This window comes from Gorilla gorilla, chromosome 11 (assembly GCF_029281585.2).
Source record: "Gorilla gorilla gorilla isolate KB3781 chromosome 11, NHGRI_mGorGor1-v2.1_pri, whole genome shotgun sequence".
Taxonomy (NCBI): Eukaryota; Metazoa; Chordata; class Mammalia; order Primates; family Hominidae; genus Gorilla; species Gorilla gorilla.
Genome location: NC_073235.2, coordinates 21,616,617 through 21,637,600, shown reverse-complemented (window position 1 = coordinate 21,637,600; position 20,984 = coordinate 21,616,617). Strand labels below are relative to the sequence as shown.

Below are 20,984 nucleotides of genomic sequence, written 5' to 3'. Positions count from 1 at the left end.
TGAAGTTAAAGCATCTGAAATTCTGTTCTCTTTCTTGTTTATACCACAGAGCAGCTCTCTTTAATAAAAACAAATCCTTCTGTAATTTCAAAAGGCTTCAGCAAGTCTTCCAACCAGACTGGGTCAATCAAAATAAAAGGTTTAACACTCATCTTGACTGTGTTTTTTTTTTTAATCATGAAATCACCTTACAATTCACTTTGCTGTGCAAGTTTCCCCCTTCCCTCCTAAACATCTACATATTTCACCCTTTAAAATGAGAAAACAGGTTTATAAGAACTCAGCACAGACAGATTTCCCAGCTAAAGAAAAAAGAAAGTACTGTCTTTGGAAAGAAAATATTTCTGGGAGCTCTGGAGATGTGTAACAGGTATACACAGGGGAAATCTGAATACCTGGCTGTTTATGTTAACATCGATGTTGGATCGAGGGGACAGCAAAGGACTGTTATCCATCTCAAGCTGTTTGAGCTTCTCTGAGGTGTCTTTTAATGCTGAAAAGAAAAAAAAAAAGGCAAAATAACCAGTCTGCCAGGCTGTCACAGCTAGCTGTGTGAGGGTATGGTTTTGTTTTGTCTTCTCAACATCAGTTATCATCAACTAAAAGTAATAATCCTGATAAACACAAAATAAATATATTTTCTTTCCATAACCAGCTATCTGTCCATTAATTTGAATAAGAGTTAATCCTAAGTAGAAACACCACCCTATATCTGCAGCACTCCTAAAAAGCAAGTAGATGTGAAATCTCCATAGCATGTGTGGTTAAGAAGGTTTACCTAGCCAAGAGACTCAAAAGGCACAGAACACTTGTGACATGATCCTTTTCTTTCATAACCACAACCCAGGCTCATGTCTAACCTCAACATTTTGCCATCTTTGTTCGTTGGCCCTGACTACTGCCTAAAACTAAATTTATGTGGAACAAACTAATGAAGAATATATATTTATTCCTTCACTGATTCAACATATTATATATTGGTACCATCAGGTATGATGCAAGACAAGCATGTTGTCTTCATAATGTTCTTCCTAGTGGCAAAATACATTACAAAGTCCTCTAACCACTGAAAACATAATACATTAAACACAATTCATCTTTAAATGAAGACTTTTAAAATTAACTGTCCTGAAATAATCTTATTTTGCAGAGATTAATTTGAGTGTGCATAAAATTTTACACTGTCACTTGACAAAAAAGGTTGAATGCCTAATAATTTCTATATAATCAGAAAGAAGAAAAGAGGGGAAAACTTTGAAATCATATCCTCTGGGTCAAAGGGATCTTCTAAAAGTGGCCATCAATTAACTGAGTGGAGGCCCTGGCTACACATTAAGAATCAGCTGGAGAGCTTTCAAGAAACACTCATTCCCAGGGCTCACCCAAGAATAATTATAACAAAATCTTTTCAGGTAGGATTCTGGCACTGGTAGTTTTTAAAACTCTCCAGGTGATTTTAAGTACAACCAAAGCTGAGAACCAGTAATTCAACACTGGTCTTCTCAAAATCTTTCCTATCCATTTACTTAATTGCCATCTCCTGGTTTTATTATGCTTCAAATTACTCCATCCTGAATACTCTTTTTGTTGTTGTTAAACCTTTTTCTGCTATACTTTTTTGTCCAAGGAACATCTTGCCATGCAGCACAAGCTATTTTAGTTACCATTTGTAACTATGTACCTACGTGAATCAGGATTTTGACATTACAACCAAAATAAAATACACAATTGGATATCAAGATTGATGACCTTAAACTCTTAACATAAAAATGTTCTAATTATTCTCACTGATTGATTTTGAGCAAATGTTGTAAGTCTCAATGGATTAGGCCACATGAATTAAACTCCCACACTATGCAAGAATTTCCTCTGCCACAACCTTGACAACATTCAAGCTCCGCTTTAATACTTTCTGTAATGAGGTGCTCACTAACTCTTAGGAACACCCCCTTTTTTTTTTGAGATGGAGTCTCACTCTTGCCCAGGCTGGAGTACAGTGGTGCCATCTCGGCTCACTGCAACCTCTGCCTCTCGGGTTCAACTGATTCTCCTGCCTCAGCCTCCTAAGTAGCTGGGATTACGGGTGCCTGCCACCATGGCCGGCTAATTTTTGTACTTTTAGTAGAGACCGGGTTTTGCCATGTTGGCCAGGCTGGTCTCGAACTCCTGACCTCAGGTGATCCACCTGCCTTGGCCTCCTGAAGTGCTGGGATTACAGGCGTGAGCCACTGTGCTTGGCCAGGAACCTATTTCTATTATACAGCATAAACAGTTAAAAAACTTCCCCTTACTGATGTACAATCTATTTCCCCATACTTGCAAATTGCTCATCCAAGGTTCACCAATAAAGTGCCATAAAACTAATTCTTTGATATATCAGATTTCCAAATATTTGGAGAGTTATATTTCATTTGATCTTTTTTAAGCATTCCTAGTTCATTTTACCATGTAAATCCTAAGCTAATATATTTTGCAAAAAGTATGTACTCAATAAGTGATACTAATACAACACTATAACAGCACTGAAAAAATTAAACTTTGTGAATTAGTGTAATGGATATCAAATGGAATGTAAATAAAATCAATACTGCCATCTCTATAAAGGAGACTATTTTTATTTTTAACCCTCGAAATACTCTGCATTAAGATAGTCATGGTTCTGGCTGAATCTAAATCCTGATGGCTTTGCTATGGTCTCAATTCTTTCTAGAAACAAAAAACAAATTTCTTTTTTTAATTTTTTCTTTCTTTCTTTCTTTTTTTTTTTTGAGACAGAGTCTTACTCTGTGGCCCAGGCTGGAGCTCAGTGGCACAATCTCAGCTCACTGCAACCTCTGCCTCCCAGGTTCAAGCGATTCTCATGTCTCAGCCTCCCGAGTAGCTGGGATTGCAGACATGTGCCACCACATCCAGCCTAATTTTAATTTTAGATTCAGGGAGCACATGTGCAGGTTTGTTATAAGGGTATATTACGTGGTACCATGGTTTGGGCTTCTACTGATCTCATCTCCCAGAAAGTGAACATAGCACCCAATAGGAAGTTTTTCAGCCCTTTCCCACTCCATCCCTCCTTTAGGAATCCCCAGTGTCTACTGTTCCCATCTTTACGTCCCTGTGTAGCTCCCACATATAAGTGAGAACAAGAGCAAGCATTGCTAACAAGAAGTGGAGTCCAGGGCAAGGCTGTCAAAACTGGACTATTCGAAATAAATTACTACAGAGAAAGTACATGAGAAATAGTAATGGGGGATATTTTCTTAATCTAATAACAGACTACTACCTTAAAAAATCAAATTACTTTGAAATTACCAATATAATAAGTTAAATTATTATTTCTCTGACCTGAGACTAACAAGTACAATTTAAACATGTTAGATGTCAAAAAAAAAAACAAAAAAAAAAACCATGATGTACCAGAACATTTGTTTGTAGTTATTTCTTAGGAAATAAATTTTTAGCACCACTTATCAGTCATACTTCAACATGTTCTATTAATCAGAAGCACTGTGTGACTTTTCACTAACATTTATTTCTAAATTACTAAATACTATTGTATTCTACAGTCTCAGAGACAACAGCATACTTAGGGCAATTTTCTGAGTTGTTTAATGATGGTGGCTAATTTTAGCCTCCAATAGAAATCAAATTGTCAAGAGCCAAATAAATACAAGCTGCTTTAAAATGAACATGCATTACAGTGAGATTCAACAGGAAACTGCTGTTTATAAACAAGTTATGCTTTCATATAAAACTAAACTCACAAATACATAGACATTTTCAATGAGAGATTTACTGTCTCCTTTTAACCTTCAAAAATTGTGTGTGTGTGTGTGTGTGTTTTAAAGCACCATTCTTTCTGCATTATTTCTTTTTGTGGGCCTAGGCAATAATAATCCTCATTAATAACAAAATACTTTCTAACAGCTAATGGGATGTTCAAATATTCATTCAATCCTATGCCCTAGAAAATGTTTCCACTCTAGAAAAAAAGCAAAAAGCAAGTTTGAAGACTCTTAAATGTTTAATGTCTTATAAATGACACACACGTTTAATGACCTCAATTATGTTATCTTAAATATTTCAGTGTTACCTTAAGTCAAAAAGGCAAGAGGGCATAACTCTTCTGAATTAAATTTAAAAGTCGAACTAGTACAAAAAATATTATTGGAGAAGCTGATTTAAATATCTTATTTCAAAGGAAGATAAAAAGGTATCACTGATGTATAATGGAACATTTACTTACTCTCATATTCAACTTCAGGTTCCCCTAATCCCGGAAGCCTGGTGGCTACATTAACGTCATTCAGTGCCTGGGATGTTTCCATAGTGTCAGATGCCCCAATTACATCACCAATCGTTGTTTCCAATAAGTCTGGGCTATTCAGCAAATCAGTATTCAGAGGAATGCTGCAATGGAAATAGAAAATTTACTTAGACCAAGAAATTTAACTTGAAAAATTAAAACACTACTCACCCTCTGTATCTGCAAGTTCCACCACATCTGTGAATTCAAGCAACCATGAATCAAAAATAAAACAAAAATAAAAATTAAAAAAACATTAAAAAATACAGTTTAACAACTATTTACATAGCATTTATATTGTATTAGGTTTTCTACGTAACCTACAGATGATTTAAAGTATATGGGAAGATGCATGTAGGTTACATGCAAACACGACACCATTTCATATAAGGCACTTGGGCATCTGCGGATTTTGGTATCTCAGGGAGGTCCTGGAATCTATCCTCCATGGATACTGAGGGACTACACTAACAAGGTCTTTGTTGGAATAAGATTCATGGAAAAGTTTTTATCTCAGATGGTTTTATTCATTTCTCACAACCCTTTGAGTAGACTTCTCCTCCCAGCCAAAATTGAGTGAAAGGGACTGGTTTGCCCTCCCACCTGAAAACCTAAGGGAGAAAAATAACCTTAATAAGTAAGGTTAAATAAATAACCTAAATAAATAAGTTCCACAAAGTTGCAGAATACAAGATCAATATAAGAAAAATCAATTGTATATCTATACATGAAAAATGAGTAAACTCATGAGGAAATTGAAGTTATGTAGACAATTTCATTCACAGTAACATCAAAAGGGATAGAAACTTGGGAATAAATTTAATAAAGGATATGTATGACTTGTACACTGAAAATCATTTATAAAGGAGATTTAAATAAATAGACTTTTAATGTTCACAGATTGGAACACTTAATATTCAAGATGGCTTCTCCCCAAACTGATGTGTAAATTCAATGTATTCACTATCGAAATCCCAGCAGGATTTTTTTTGTAGAATTGACCAGCCAATCCTAAGATTTATGAAAGCCAAAGCAGCTAGAATAGCCAAAACAATTTCAAAAATGAATGTACACTATTGAATTTGAAAACTTACTAGAAAGCCACAGTAATCAAGACAGGCTGATACTGGCACAAAGACAGACATGTAAATCAACAACAGAATTGAGAGTCTATATTATGGAATATAAGGAACTTTTGACAATATAAGGCTTTTTGACAAGATAAATCAGGAGAAAAGACAGACTTTTTAACAAATGGTACTAGGACAACCAGATATCCACACGCAAAAATATTCATTTAGACCCTACCTCACACTATACACAAAAATTGAATCAAAATGGATAAGCGACCTAAGTGTTAAGAGTAAAAACTGTAAAACTTTAGAACAAATATAGAAGAAAAAAATCTTTGTGACGTTGGGTGGGTATTCTTAGATATGACACCAAAAGTATCCATAAAAGAAAAACTGAAGATGAACTTCATCACAACTAAAAATGTTTCAGTGTCAAAGAACCATTATGAAAATGAAATGCCACAAATTGGGGGGGAAAATTTTGCAAATCATGTATCTGATAAGGGGCTAGTTATCCAAAGCATACAAGGAACTCTCTGCATATATATTAGTATAAGTTAATATCGTATATATATATTACTTACTATATTAAGTTATAGTTAAGTTAGGATGAGGTGATACTACAGTAGGGTAGGCAGCTAATCCGCTATGACTGATATTCTTATAAAATGGGGAAATTTGGACACACATACACATAGGGAGAATGCTATGTGAAGACGAAGGCAGATATCAGGGTGATTCATCTACAAACCAAGAAACACCAAAGACTGCCAGCAAACCACCAGAAGCTAGGACAGAGGCACAGAATAGAGTCTTTCTCAGAGTCCTCAAAGAAAGCAACCCTGCCAACACCTTGCCCTTCGACTTCTAACATCTTACTGAGACAAAGTTCAGTTTGTGTTACCTTGTAACAGTAGTCCTAGCAAACCAATACATCTCATATTCTAAAGACCTGCACAGGACTAAAAGTGAGCCTTAGAGCACCACATCAGGCCATAAAGGAAATGACAAAAAAAATCCCAAAAGGCATTCCGTGAGAGAATTCAAAGGACTAAAAAGAACTGTGACTCTTCTCCTTCCTTCCCCAGGAGAATGGGGCATTGTAAAATCACATCAGGTAAATGGAGGCTCTAAAAGAACCTGTGAAAGTGGAGAAAGGCATCTTACTCTGTGGTGGGGGATTACTGAGCCACACAAACTACCAGGCATATGTCAGGTGTGGGTGGCACAGGGAGTGTTCCTAGGAAAATTCAACATATGAATCTGCACATTTGGGAGCATATGTAAATATATTTCCCATGAGCTAAGTGCCTCCCTTAGCAATGAGAGGTCCAAACTCAGTAAGTTGACTGGGGCCAACTTTACCAATGGAGGGAAAAGGCCGGCAGTTGGACAAGCGGTGTTTCCACTGTTTGGCAGGGCAAGAATGCATAGACTCCCTAGAGGACGAGTTTGGAACAAGCTGCACAACAAAATGCATAATTACAGAAACAGATAATAATACACTGAAAAAATACATGAGTCTATGCTGACAACAAATTATTTCTTTTGATGGTGGGAGAAAAAAGGAAAGTTGTTCTTTACATAAGAAAACCAACTTCTCTCTATAGAAGAAATGACAGAATTAGAACATCCCATATTACAAATATCAAGTTAATAATGGATACAGGCAAAAATTATCAATGAATGCTAAAACTACAGGGTAAAAGACTGTTAGGGAATAAGAAATCCATTCGGTCTTAAAATGGCACTCCACAGATTACACAGGAAAAAGTACTTTTACAAAGAACTCTGGTGATATCACCTTAACAAAACATTAGTAAAAATGTTTAACCTCAATCTCATCACGAAAAAACAATCACACAAATCTAAGTTGAGAGGCATTCTACAAAAGAACTGGTGTAGACTCCTTTAAAAAAAGTCAAACGTTGTGAAAGGTAAAAAAAAATAGGCTGGGGGAACTGTTCATGATTAAAGAAACATGAAAAATGAACTGAAATCTTTATTATATGCTGGATCAGGAGGAAAAACAGCTATACAAGGTATTGAAACATTTGGGAAAATCTTAATAGGTACTGTATATTAGGTAACAGTACCATACCAATGTTAAATTTTCAGAGTATAACATAAAAAAACATATCTTTGATTTTTGGAGATTCATGCAAAAGTACATAGGAATGAAGTAACGTCATGTCTGCATTGGGATTCTCATTAGCCAGCCAAGAAAATGAAATAAATGCGAGCAAATATGGTAACATATTAAGTTGGTGAATCTAGTGGAAGGGCATATGGTTATTCACCCACCATTCATTCAACTTTTCTGTAGGTCTGAAGTTTTCCAAAATAAAAAGTTGAGAGGAATAAAAGAATGCATGTACTTCCCCTGGGCCAAGTGTTAAGTCCAACTTTAAGCCCAATCAATGAAACTCCAAAATGTACCAAGGTCAGATGATCTAAATAGTAAAAGGGTACTTGTGGGCAGGAGCTGAGCCAGAAATGAGGGGAGTGAAGAACGGTTTCGGAAGAGGTGAAATATGAAGTATATTGCCTGTGTTGGGGAAGTGACTGGTTCTATGATGGCCTCTGAGAAAACACACTAATGAGAAGCACGAAAGAGCAAGCATTTGCACATACGCCATCACTGGATTACCAAAGAACCAACCAAGTAAGTCTTCGCCCCCTTTCCTCTTCTTTATTCTTCATCCCTCAATGTGAGCACCATAAGAATAAGGGGAGAAAGTAAAGACTAAAAGAACAAACAGGCCAGGTGCAGTGGCTCAAGCCTGTAATCCAGGCACTTTGGGAGGCCGAGGTGGGAGGATTGCTGGAGTCCAGGAGTTTGAGACCAGCCTGGGCAACATGGCAAAACCCCATCTCTACTGAAAACAAAAAAATTAGCGGGGCATGGTGGCACACGCCTGTAGTCCCAGCTACTCAGGAGGCTGAGATGGGAGAATCACCTGAACTCGGGAGGTGGAGGCTGCAGTGAGGCGAGATTGTGCCACTACACTCTAGCCTGGGCAACAGGAGTGAGACCCTGTATCAAAAAAAAAAAAAAAAAAGGGACAAACACTCCCCATCCCCATTCACCACTGCACCACTGTACATTTTGAGAATGGGGAAAGGGGAAATTGTTAAATTAGAAGTGGACTTTTTGTAATTTAAAGTATGTTTCAATGATTACAAGTAAGATGGTTCTTATATCTATAAATGATGAGCTAGAAATGGGGAAAAGTTGACTTTATATGGATCAATACAGTAATTAAGAGACAAGTCAAGTGGGATATTCAGCCCTTTCTAAAAACAAGTGATGAACTCCTAGTAATGAAGTGTGGCTCAAGCGAGGGGGCACGTGAAGGGCTGAGAGTGAAAACAGGCACCAGGGTCAAAAATCCAGCACTGGGGAAAATGAAAACCAAAACACCTCATGTGAGGAGGCAGTGAACAACAGTCAGATGCACTACTTGAAACCAGGGGACCAGGTTTTCTAGACAGGAACAGAGGCTGAAAAAGTTCTATTTACAAGTTTAGAGTTTTAAAGTTTCAAGTGAAAAAAAAAAACAAAACTTTGTCTGCAATGAAGGGAAGAATTAGAAATATCTGTGCAACCAACAATCAGACCACCATATCCTGGGCTCAAGGACTGCTGAGCCCAAAATCATCTTAAGCTGATAAGCAACTTCAGCAAAGTCTCAGGATACAAAAATCAATGTGTAAAAATCACAAGCATTCCTATAAACCAATAACAGACAGAGAGAGCCAAATCATGAGTGAACTCCCATTCACAATTGCTTCAAAGAGAATAAAATACCTGGGAATACAACTTACAAGGCATGTGAAGGACCTCTTCAAGGAGAACTACAAACCACTGCTCAGAAATAAAAGAGGACACAAACAACTGGAAGAACATTCCATGCTCATGGATAGGAAAAATCAATATCGTGAAAATGGCCATACTACCCAAGGTAATTTATAGATTCAATGCCGTCCCCATCAAGCTAACAATGACTTTCTACACAGAATTGGAAAAAACTATTTTAAAGTTCATATGGAACCAAAAAAGAGCCCACATTGCCAAGACAATCCTAAGCAAAAAGAACAAAGCTGGAGGCATCACGCTACCTGACTTCAAACTATACTACAAGGCTACAGTAACCAAAACAGCATGGAACTGGTACCAAAACAGAGATATAGACCAATGGAACAGAACAGAGGCCTCAGAAATAACACCACACATCTACAACCATCTGATCTTTGACAAACCTGACAAAAACAAGAAATGGGGAAAGGATTCCCTGTTTAATAAATGGTGCTGGGAAAACTGGCTAGCCATATGTAGAAAGCTGAAACTGGATCCCTTCCTTACACCTTATACAAAAATTAATTTATGATGGATTAAAGACTTAAATGTTAGACCTAAAACCATAAAAACCATAGAAGAAAACCTAGGCAATACCATTCAGAATATAGGCATGGGCAAGGACTTCATGACTAAAACACCAAAAGCAATGGCAACAAAAGCCAAAACTGACAAATGTGACCTAATTAAATAAAAGAGCTTCTGCATGGCAAAAGAAACTACCATCAGAGTGAACAGGCAACCTACAGAATGGGAGAACATTTTTGCAATCTACGCATCTGACAAAGGGCTAATATCCAGAATCTACAAAGAACTCAAACAAATTTACAAGAAAAAAAAAACAAACAACCCCATCAAAAAGTGGGCGAAAGGTATGAACAGACACTTCTCAAAAGAACACATTTATGCAGCCAACAGACACATGAAAAAATGCTCATCATCACTGGCCATCAGAGAAATGCAAATCAAAACCACAATGAGATCCCATCTCACACCAGTTAGAATGGCGATCATTGAAAAGTCAGGAAACAACAGATGCTGGAGAGGATGTGGAGAAATAGGAATGCTTTTACACTGTTGGTAGGAGTGTAAATTAGCTCAACCATTGTGGCGATTCCTCAAAGATCTAGAACTAGAAATACCATTTGACCCAGAGGTCCCATTACTGGGTATATACCCAAAGGATTATAAATCATGCTACTATAAAGACACATGTATATTGTGGCACTAATCGCAATAGCAAAGACTTGGAACCAACCCAAATGTCCATCAATGATAGACTGGATTAAGAAAAGGTGGCACATATACACCATGGAATACTATGCGGCCATAAAAAAGGATTAGTTCACATCCTTTGCAGGGACATGGATGAAGCTGGAAACCATCATTCTCAGCAAACTATCACAAGGACAGAAAACCAAACACTGCATGTTCTTATTCATAGGTGGGAACTGAACAATGAAAACACTTGGACACAAGGCAGGGAACATCACACACTGGGGCCTGTCGGGAGGGGGAGTGGGGGAGAGATAGCATTAGGAGAAATACCTAATGTAAATGATGTGTTGATGGGTGCAGCAAACCAACATGGCACAAGTATACCTACGTATCAAACATGCATGTTATGCACATGTGCCCTAGAACTTAAAGTATAATAAAAAACATATAAATTTTGGAGGGAAAGGGTGCAGCACAAACTTTCAGACCATAGTAGAGTCCCTTCAATGGCTTTACCATCTCAATTGGACAGATGTTTTAGATGGAGTTTTGCTCTTATTGCCCAGGCTGGAGTGCAGTGGCACAATCTTGGCTCACTGCGGCCTCTGCCTCCTGGGTTTGGGCGATTCTCCTGCCTTATCCTCACCAGTGGCTGGGATTGCAGGTGCCGGCCACCACTCCCAGGTAATTTTTTGTATTTTTAGTGGAGACGGGGTTTCGCCATGTTGGCCGGGCTGGTCTCGAGCTCCTGACTTCAGGTGAGCTGCCCGCCTCGGCCTCCCAGGGTGCTGGGATTGAAGGCATGAGCCACTGCACCTGGCCTAAAATAATTTTAATTGAAGAAGCAATAAGAAGAAAAAGCTGGAACAGTCTCTTTCCCATTTCACTTGCAGTTTTTCAAAACTTACAGTTCTCAATCCCCTCATTATTTTAATCTTTAACCCCAAACAATACCATATGAAGACCTTTATGGGTTTTTTTGAGCTTCCAGGTGTAACAGCCTAGATGGTCACCTTCTTTCTTTCTTTATACTAAGTTTATTAATGAGAGATTTTTTTAAAAAAAAGCACCTGTTTACATGTCTATGTTCACATCAATTATGATTAAACAATCCTAGGGTGTATGTTCCATTTTAGCAAACTTTTGGTAACTACTTCTACTTGCCCACAGCTTTTTTTTCTTTTTTCTTGTTCTTGTTCTTTTTTTTTTTTTTTTTTTGAGATTGAGTGTCGCTCTGTCACCCAGGCTGGAGTGCAGTGGCGCAATCTGAGCTCACTGCAACCTCTGCCTCCTGAGTTCAAGCGATTCTCCTGTCTCAGCCTCCCATGTAGCCGGGACTACAGCCACGTGCCACTATGCCTGGCTAGTTTTATTTATATTTTCAGTAGAGATGGGGTTTCACCATGTTGGCCAGGCTGGTCTCGAACTGCTGACTTCAGGTGCTCTACCCACCTCAGCCTCCCAAAGTGCTGGGATTACAGGTGTGAGCTACTGGGCCCACCACCCTGTCACATATTTTTATCATATCCATCTCAGACAATTGAAGTTTTTCTTTTCCTCAAAAATCCAAGATGAGAGGTTATAATAAATACAGTGGAACATATTTATTTGTATTCTAAACTGGTCAAATAGTCATGTAGATGGAATCTTAGAGGAAAAATTATGAAAGATTTTAAAACTAAAAATGCTTACTCATCTAGCATACTCTACTGAGTTTTCTTAGCTTTTTATTGTCTTTGAGCTTAATATAATTTATTATGTAAATTATATTGAGCTGAAAATCATGCAAGTGCTTTTGCCCAAAGAAATGCAAATTAATTGTCTCAAATAGACATGTATTTGATTATGCTAATTGTGGATACTGACTTGTTTCCATCTCTTTGTAAATTCATTGCAGGTTTTTCTGATCGCCTATATTTATGTATGTTTTTAAATTCTCCTTTGGATACGTTACACCGTCTTGCTGATTCTCTCTTTAATTAACTAAATAAATCTTTGGCATGTGTTAAAAAAAAAAGAAAGAAATGGAGAAAGGACTCCATATTTCATAAATAGTGCTGGGATAAATGCCTAGCTATAGGCAGAAAACTGAAACTGGACCCCTTCCTTATACCATATACAAAAATTAACTCAAGATGGATTAAAGACTCAAATGTAAAACCGAAAACTATAAAAACCCTAGAAGAAAATCAAGGCAATACCATTCAGGACAGAGGCATGGGCAAAGATTTCATGATGAAAATGCCAAAAGCAACTGCAACAAAAGCAAAAATTGACAAATGGGATCTAATTAAACTAAAGAGCTTCTGTACAGCAAAAACAAAAAACAAAAACAAAGACAAACAAAAAAAAACTGTCAGCAGAATGAACAGACAACTTACAGAATGGGAGAAGATTTTTGCAATATATCTAATCTGACAAAGGTAATATCCAGAGGCTACAAGGAACTTAAACAAATTTACAAGAAAAAAACACATTAAAAAGTGGGCAAAGGACATGAACAGACACTTTTCAAAAGACATACATGCGGCCAACAAACATAAAAAAAAACTCAACATCACTGATCATTAGAGAAATGCAAATCAAAACCACAATGAGATACCATCTCACACCATGGAGAAAGGCTATTATTAAAAAGTCAAAAAACAACAGATGCTGGTGAGGTTGTGGAGAAAAAGGAATGTTTTACACTGTTGGTGGGAATGTAAATTAGTTCAACCACTGTGGAAGACAGTGTGGCAATTCCTCAAAGACCTAGAGGCAGAAATACCATTTGACCCACTGATCCCATTACTGGGCATATACCCAAAAGAATATCTTTCCATTGTAGAAATACATGCACGCATATGTCCATCACAGCACTATGCACCTAAGACATGGAATCAATCTAAATGCCCATAAATGACAGACTGGATAAAGAAAATGTTGCACATTTACACCATGGAATACTACGCAGTCATAAAAAGGAATGAGATCATGTCCTTTGCAGGGACATGGATAGAACTGGAAGCCATTAAACTAATGTAGGAACAGAAAACCAAACATGTTCTCACTTACAAGTGGGAGCTGAATGATGCAAACACACGGACACAAGGGAGGGGGAACAACACACACTGGGGCCTGTCGGGGGTGTGGGGGAGGGAAAGCATCAGGAAGAATAGCTAATGGATGCTGGCTTAATACCCAGGTGATGGTATGATCTGTGCAGCAAAACACCATGGCACACATTTACCTATATAAACAAACCTGCACGTTCTGCACATGTACCCCTGAGCTTAAAATAAAAGTTAAAGAAAAAATAAATAAATACATAAATAAATTTAGGTCTGAGACGGGGGTACAATTTTATTCTTTTCTATGTGGACATACAGTTGCCTCAGCACCATGATGAATTTCTTGAAAAGTGGGGTTGACATAATTGGAAAGCCATCTGGAAAATAACAAAATTAGATTTCATTACTCCTATCTTAAACCAAGTTTCAAAATGGATCTGAGGTTCAAATGTAAGAAAATTAACCCATACAGTGCTGGAGGCAAGGATAGCTGAATTCCTCTAAAATGCAGCAGTGAGGAAAACTCTATTCAATTCCAGAAACTATTAAAGAAAAAACGGATCAATCTGCTTATATAAAAACTTTTAAAACTTTTGCATAGAAAAATACTAAAAGTAAAACGTGAAAAACTGAAAACATATTTTTGCAGCTTAAATACACAGAGTTAATATCCCAATTATCCACAAAAAAGCTTCTTAAAAGTACAGAAGAAAAAGGCCAACAGCCTTGTTTAAAAATGGGGAGGGAACAGGGGGAGAGGAACAAGCAATTTATGGAAAAAATGCAAATGGCTCTTGAACATACAAATATGCTACTGAGAGGGATTTAAATGAAAACTACGTGGAACATATTCATCATGAATCTTGATTATGGTGTTGGTTTCACGGGTGTGTGTCCAAACTCAAAACACTTTAAAGATGCACTTTATTGCACCAAGTGTACCTCGATAAAGCTCTAAGGAAAAAAAAAACACACTTAGATACCATATATTGTTTTTCAGATTGGCAAAAATCCCAGTCTTTCTTGATCCTTTGTCAGTGAAGCTATGAGAGGTAGGAGCACTCTCATACTCTGCTGGTCAAATGTAGAATCCTCAATGAAGGAGAGTCAGGCAATATCTAGAAAAATTAAAATTAATCTACGACCAAATAAATACCATAATCACACTGAGGAGGAAAGGGTACTAATCCAAGTAAATTTGAAGTGCAATACTTCAACTATATACACTGTCTAAAAAGGAGAACCATGAAGAAATACTAAACATCACTTAGATTTGTTGTTGACAGTGGCATGGGTATAGCAATTCTGAAACTGTTTAGCACATATTAACCAAATAGAAGCCAGGTTTCTCGCAGGGAAGAAGGGAGATAGGAATAAGGCATTGGGGAAGGCAATGAACCCTGGCAACTCACTTGGGAGTTAAGAGTGTTGGCATGAATTTGGATTAAGAGACCAGAAGAACTTCTAAAGAAGTGGTAATTTCTATTTCTTAACCTGAAGAAAGATACTCAAACTAGAACTGTATTTTTTATAAACTTTTCTCTATATATTTATTTCACAATAAATTTTTAAAATTAAGGGCAAATGAAAAATATTTTCAAGGGTAACATCCAAGATGTTTTTATTATTTTCTAGTAGAAGCTTTAAATGGAAAAATCCTTTTGGATTTTTATATTACGCAAATTCCCAGTTGGTACTGTTTTCACAAACACACTAGTCTATTTTGACATTCATTCTTTTTTTCAGTAGTAGCATAAAGACTTACTACATTTAGGTAGATGTAGTGGCTCACGCCTATAATCCCAACACTTTGGGAGGCTGAGGTGGGAGGATCACTTGAGCTCAGGAGTTCAAGACTAGCCTGAGCAACATAGGAGACTGTATCTCTACAAAAAATAAAAAAATCAGCCAGGTGTGGTAGCATGTGCCTATAGTCCTAGCTACTTGGGAGGCTGAAGTGAGATTACTTCAGTCCAGGAGATTGAGGCTGCAGTGAGCCATGATCAAACCACTGCACTCCAGACTGGAAGAGAGAGCAAGACCCTATCTCAAAAAACAAAACGCCATTCATCATTACTTTTAAGAAAATTTTCCTTCTTTTGGCAAGAAACATTATTTTCATGTTTAAGTTTCCAGTATAAGGCTTTTCCTAATCTTCCTAAATTTGAGGTTAAGAACCAGATTGGTGCAGAAGACTCAATTACCTCCTTCAATCATATAGGAAAAGGAAAGCGCACTGCAGAATCATTGTGAAAGCTGGATGAAATGATGAGAATACTGGAAAAATGTTTTTTCTAAATTTTAAATCTATGTCGATGGGCATACAATGCACAGAGACATATTCTGTAAGAGAAAAACAGCACAAAGTGGGAGACAAAGCTCTATAGAAGCAAAGTTTACATGTACTACTGACATTAAATTGGTATTTAATGTCCAAATAATCCAAACTAGATTGTTTTAAATTAAAATGTTAATTGTAGGCTGGGCAGTATGGCTCATACCTGTAATCCCAGCACTTTGGGAGGCTGAGGCGGGCAGGTCACTTGAGGCCAGAAGTTCAAGACCAGCATGACCAACATGGCAAAACCCTGTCTCTACTAAAAATACAAAAAATTGGCTGAGTGTGGTGGTGCATTCCTATAATCCCAGCTACTTAGGAGGATGAGGTATGAGAATCGCCTGAACCTCGGAGGCAGAGGTTGCAGTGAGTTGAGATTGTGCCACTGCACTCCAGCCTGGGTGACAGTGCAAGACTCTTGTCTCGAAAAATAACATAACGTAATGTAACGTAACATAACACAACATAACATATCACATAACATCAGATCACAACATAACATAAAATGTTAATTATAATCCCCAGGGTAACCATTAAGAAAACAATGTTTTAAAATAGAGAGGGCCAGGCATGGTGGCTCACGTCTGTAATTCCAGCACTTTGGGAGGCCGAGGCAGGCGGATCACAAGGTCAGGAGTTCGAGACCAGCCTGACCAATGTGGTGAAACCCCGTCTCTACTAAAAATAAAAAAATAAAAATTAGCCAGGCATGGTGGTGGACACCTGTAATCCCAGCTACTCAGGAGGCTGAGGCAGGAGGTGGAGGTTGCAGTGAGCCGAGATTGTGCCACTGCACTCCCGGCTGGGTGACACAGTGAGACTCCGTCTCAAAAAACAAATAAATAAAATAGTAAGAGAAAGAAAAAAGAACTGAAATGGTACACCAGAACATATCTACTTAACACAAAAGGCAGTAATGGAAGAAGTGAGAAACAAAAAAAGACATGACATACAGAAACAAATGAAACAGCATAAGTCCTTCCTTATCAGTAAGTACACTGAATGTAAATGTTAAACTGTCCAATTAAAACAAAGAGATTGGCAAAATGAATTAAAAAACATGATCCAACTGTATGCTGTCTAGAAGGGATACACTTCAGATTCTAACACACAAAAAGACTGAAATAAAAAGGAAAAAATATACCATCCAAACACTAACGAAAAAAGGGATGAAGTGGCTATACTAACATCAAGCAAAAGAAACTGTAAGATAAAAATTGTTGCTAAAGACAAAGAAGGACATTTTACAATGACAAAAGGAAAATCATCACGAAAATATTACAATTACAAACATACATGTAACTAAAACCAGAGTACCCAAACACATAAAGCTAAATCAGAAGTTTAGAGATAGACAACAATAGTTCTTTCACTTTATGAGCAGAAAAACTAGATAAGTTTATCTTCTGATCAATAAATAAACAGAAGATGAACAGTATCATAAACCAAAGACTGAACAGGCATACACAGAATGCTCCACTAACAGAATATACATTCATCTCAAGTACAAACGGAACATTCTCCAAAACCGACCATACTGCACAGAATAAAAAAATTTTCAAAAGTATGTATCTGCTAATGGACTTATATCTTAAATATATAAAGAACTCTCACAATTCAATAATAAAAGGACAAATAACCAGATTTTTTAAATGGGCAAAGAATGAAATGCAGGTGCTCTTCAACTGATGATGGGGTTATATCCTGATAATGTAAATTGAAAATGCACTTAATACAGCAAACCTACAGAGCATTATAGCTTACCCGAGCCTACATTAACTGTGCTCAGAACACTTACATTAGCCTGCAGTTTGACAAAATCATCTAACACAAAGCCTATTTTTAAACAAAGTGTTCAATATCTTATGTACCACATATTAGAGCCCAGGAAAAGATCAAAATTCAAATTTCAACATTATGTCAAAATTACAACCGTTTCACACCATCATAAGTTGAAAACTCTTAAGTCAAGCCATTAAGTTGGAAACTGTCTGTAGATACTTCTCTAAAGAAGATAAGCAAAAAGTCAATAAGCAGATCAAAATATACCAACATCATCCAGCTCCACAATACACTACTTCACAACTAGGATGCCTATAATAAAAAAGACAGGCAATAGTAAGTGTTGGTGAAGATGTGGAAAAACTGGAACCCACATGGTGTGGCCACTCTGAAAAACAATTTGGCAGTTCCTCAACATGTTAAAAATAGAGTTACTATATGACCCAATAATTTCACTCCTATGGATATAACCATGACAATTGAGAACACATGTTCATACAAAACCTACACCTGAATGTTCATAGCATGATTCACAAAAAGCAGAAATTCAAATATCTATCAACTGACAATGGATAAATAAAACACTGGGCATCATACAAGGGAATATTATTAAGCCATTAAAAGGAATCAAGTACTAATACATGCTAAAACAGATGACCTTGAAAACACCATACCAAGTGAAAGTCAGACACAAAAGAACACCCACTGTATGATTCTACTTTTAGGAAATTTCCAGAATGGGCAAATCTATAGAAACACAAAGTAAATTAGTGTTTGCCAGGGGCTAGTAGGAAGGAATAATTGATAGTAACTGCTAATAGGAAAGAGGTTTCTTTTGGGGATAAAAATGTTATGGAATTAAATAGTGGTGATGGTTGTACACCTTTGTGAATAAACTAAACCCACTGAATTATACACTTAAATTTTTTTAAATGTACACATAATATTATTAATCTGTGGCTTTGGTAATGTCTTAGTTCTTATCCATCTCTCAAGAATGTATAAAGAAATATGTAAAGACATTCTTTCTTCTACCTATTTCCTTACTTTTCACGGACACTTACCTGTGTAAACTGAAGCAGTTTTTCTTGTCTCCTTCCATACTTTGGAGTAATTTATTGTTAAAGTTGTGAATGATAGCTAAGAAAAGCAATGTTACCCTCACCCCCATTCTCTGAAAGCCTGTTTATCTAGTTAGGTTCTTGCATGTGTGTGTGCACTTACTAATATATACATGATTTGGTTGCTTTCAAAAAATGGGAACAAACCTCAGACACTTAAGTTTTAAACTCAACAGTGTCACTGATACCCTCTAGTAAAAGTACATGAAAACTGACCTGATTCTTTAACAATTACATAGAATGGAGGCAGCATATTTTTATAATACAATCCAGTCTTCCACCAAATGGAATTCATTCTTCACACTGCCCCCTAAAATAGAATTATTACATTCCTTTTTACTCTCTACAATCTGGACCCCAACAACCTTTACAGAGTTATGGAGGCAGTACAGTAGCCAAGGCTGGGTTCTAGGACTAAGTTGTCTTGAGTTTGAAGCCCAGCCTCATTGTTCTGTGCCTTCATTTCTTCACTAGCCTGAATACCTTATAGATCCTCATAAGGATTAAATGAGGATGCTTTGCTAGAGTGAATACTTACTGCTGTACCTCCAGAACAATGTCTGGCACAGAAGCACTCAAGTATTAGCTATTATTATCACTATACCTTCCCATAAATTCTATACTCTTTACTCAAACCTGATTCATCATTCCTGGACTACACCTTGCACTTAGCTACTTTAGAATTTTCTTTTCCTATAGGTCCCTGGGCCCGTAATGATTTATCCATTCAAAGCTCCTTTCTGTTTCACTGGAAACCTGATGCAAATGCCAAGAAGCCTTCTTAACTTCAACCACTTCTACTCTTCTTGCTTGCTGGATTTATCACTTTATCAGTTATTTGTAAAACTGTTTATCTCCACAGTTTGAGTATAAATTTCTTGAAGCCAAGAACAGTATTTTGACTATTTCTGCATCACCAGCTGTGCCAAGACATGCTTGGTATTCATTCATTCAATCAAATAATATATATGGAGTGTCTGAGGATACAGAAGGAAACAAAATAAATGCTCTCCCTTAACGGAGCGTACATTCTGTTGAAAAACAGATACTCTGACTTACCCAATAGGGTTATGTCCTGAGAAACCCATCGTAAGTCAAAAATGCACTTAATGCTCTGATAAACCCATCATAAAGTTGAAAAATCCTAAGAATCATCATAAGGGACTATCTGTATAGAGAGGACAAACAAACACATACTAAGATGAAAGGAGTGAGAAAAAATAAAGCAGGGTAAGGCGGACAGGAAATAAAAAGAAGACTGGGCAGGGAACATGATTATTTCAGAGTGGTCAGGAAAGGTTTCTCCAATAAGAAACCTGATGGTGCCGGAATGAACCATAAGAGATTGAAGGGAGGAACACTCAGGAAGCAGTAAAAGTACAAGGATCCTGAGAGAACATGCTTGGTATGTTTGAGCAAGTATCAGAAGATGAGTCTTTGGATGTAAGCAAGGTCAGGATTGATAGAAGATAAAGGGAGGAAAAAGCATGTTTCTATCAATGTGAGGATCTGAGGTTTTACTCTGAGACAAGGACACTGGCAGGTGTAAGCAGAGAAATGACATGATCTGCTGTTATCACTACAGCTGCTGAAAGGAGTACCAGACAGTAGAGGAGCAAGGGCAACGGCAAGGAGGCCAGGTAAGAGGGCAGGGCTGACAACAAATGGAAACAGGATGGGAGCAGTAAAGATGGTAACAAGCAGTAGACCTGGATACATTTTGAAGACAGAACTGACAGAATTTACTGATTCTGAAAGAAATCTGGAGTGTGAGACAAAGAGGTGTCAAGATGACTATAAGGTGCTCTGGTCTAAGTCAGTGCTTCTCAAACTTCAGTGTGCATCAGAATCTCCAGGAGGGCATGTGAAACAGATTGCTGGACCTCACTTCCAGTGTTTCTGATTCAGTAGGTCTAAAGTAGAGCCCAAGACACGCTTAGCAACACGAAAAAGAGAACTGCCACTTACGAAGCTACAAAAACCACAAAGATGGGAAAAACTGCAGGGGTCAGGAGATATATTTGTCCAATTTTGAACATATTAAATTCGGGATGCCCAATATCACCTCTGCAGTATTTTCTCCCAAATCCGTGGCCTCAAACTAATCATGTGAGAATACCACACAAACCCAAATCAAGGAACACTCCACAAGGCATCTGGCCAACCATGAAAAACATGGAATGGCTGTCACAGGCTGAAGGGGACTAAATGTAACATGGGATCTCGGGTCAGATCCT

General features: G+C 37.4%; 1 protein-coding gene across 9 annotated transcripts in view; it reads right to left on the bottom strand.

Moving 5' to 3' along the window:
* EPB41L5 (erythrocyte membrane protein band 4.1 like 5) overlaps positions 1-20,984 on the bottom strand; it is a 169,921-nt gene that overhangs the window by 51,109 nt on the left and 97,828 nt on the right. For all 9 annotated transcript variants that reach the window (XM_019022637.4, XM_055380521.2, XM_019022636.4 and 6 more), the window contains exons 17-18: positions 4,244-4,407; positions 396-493 (exon numbers count right to left, since the gene is read on the bottom strand). In XM_019022637.4, coding sequence (XP_018878182.1) covers positions 396-493; positions 4,244-4,407 — 262 coding nt within the window. The remainder of the gene's footprint in view (positions 1-395; positions 494-4,243; positions 4,408-20,984) is intronic.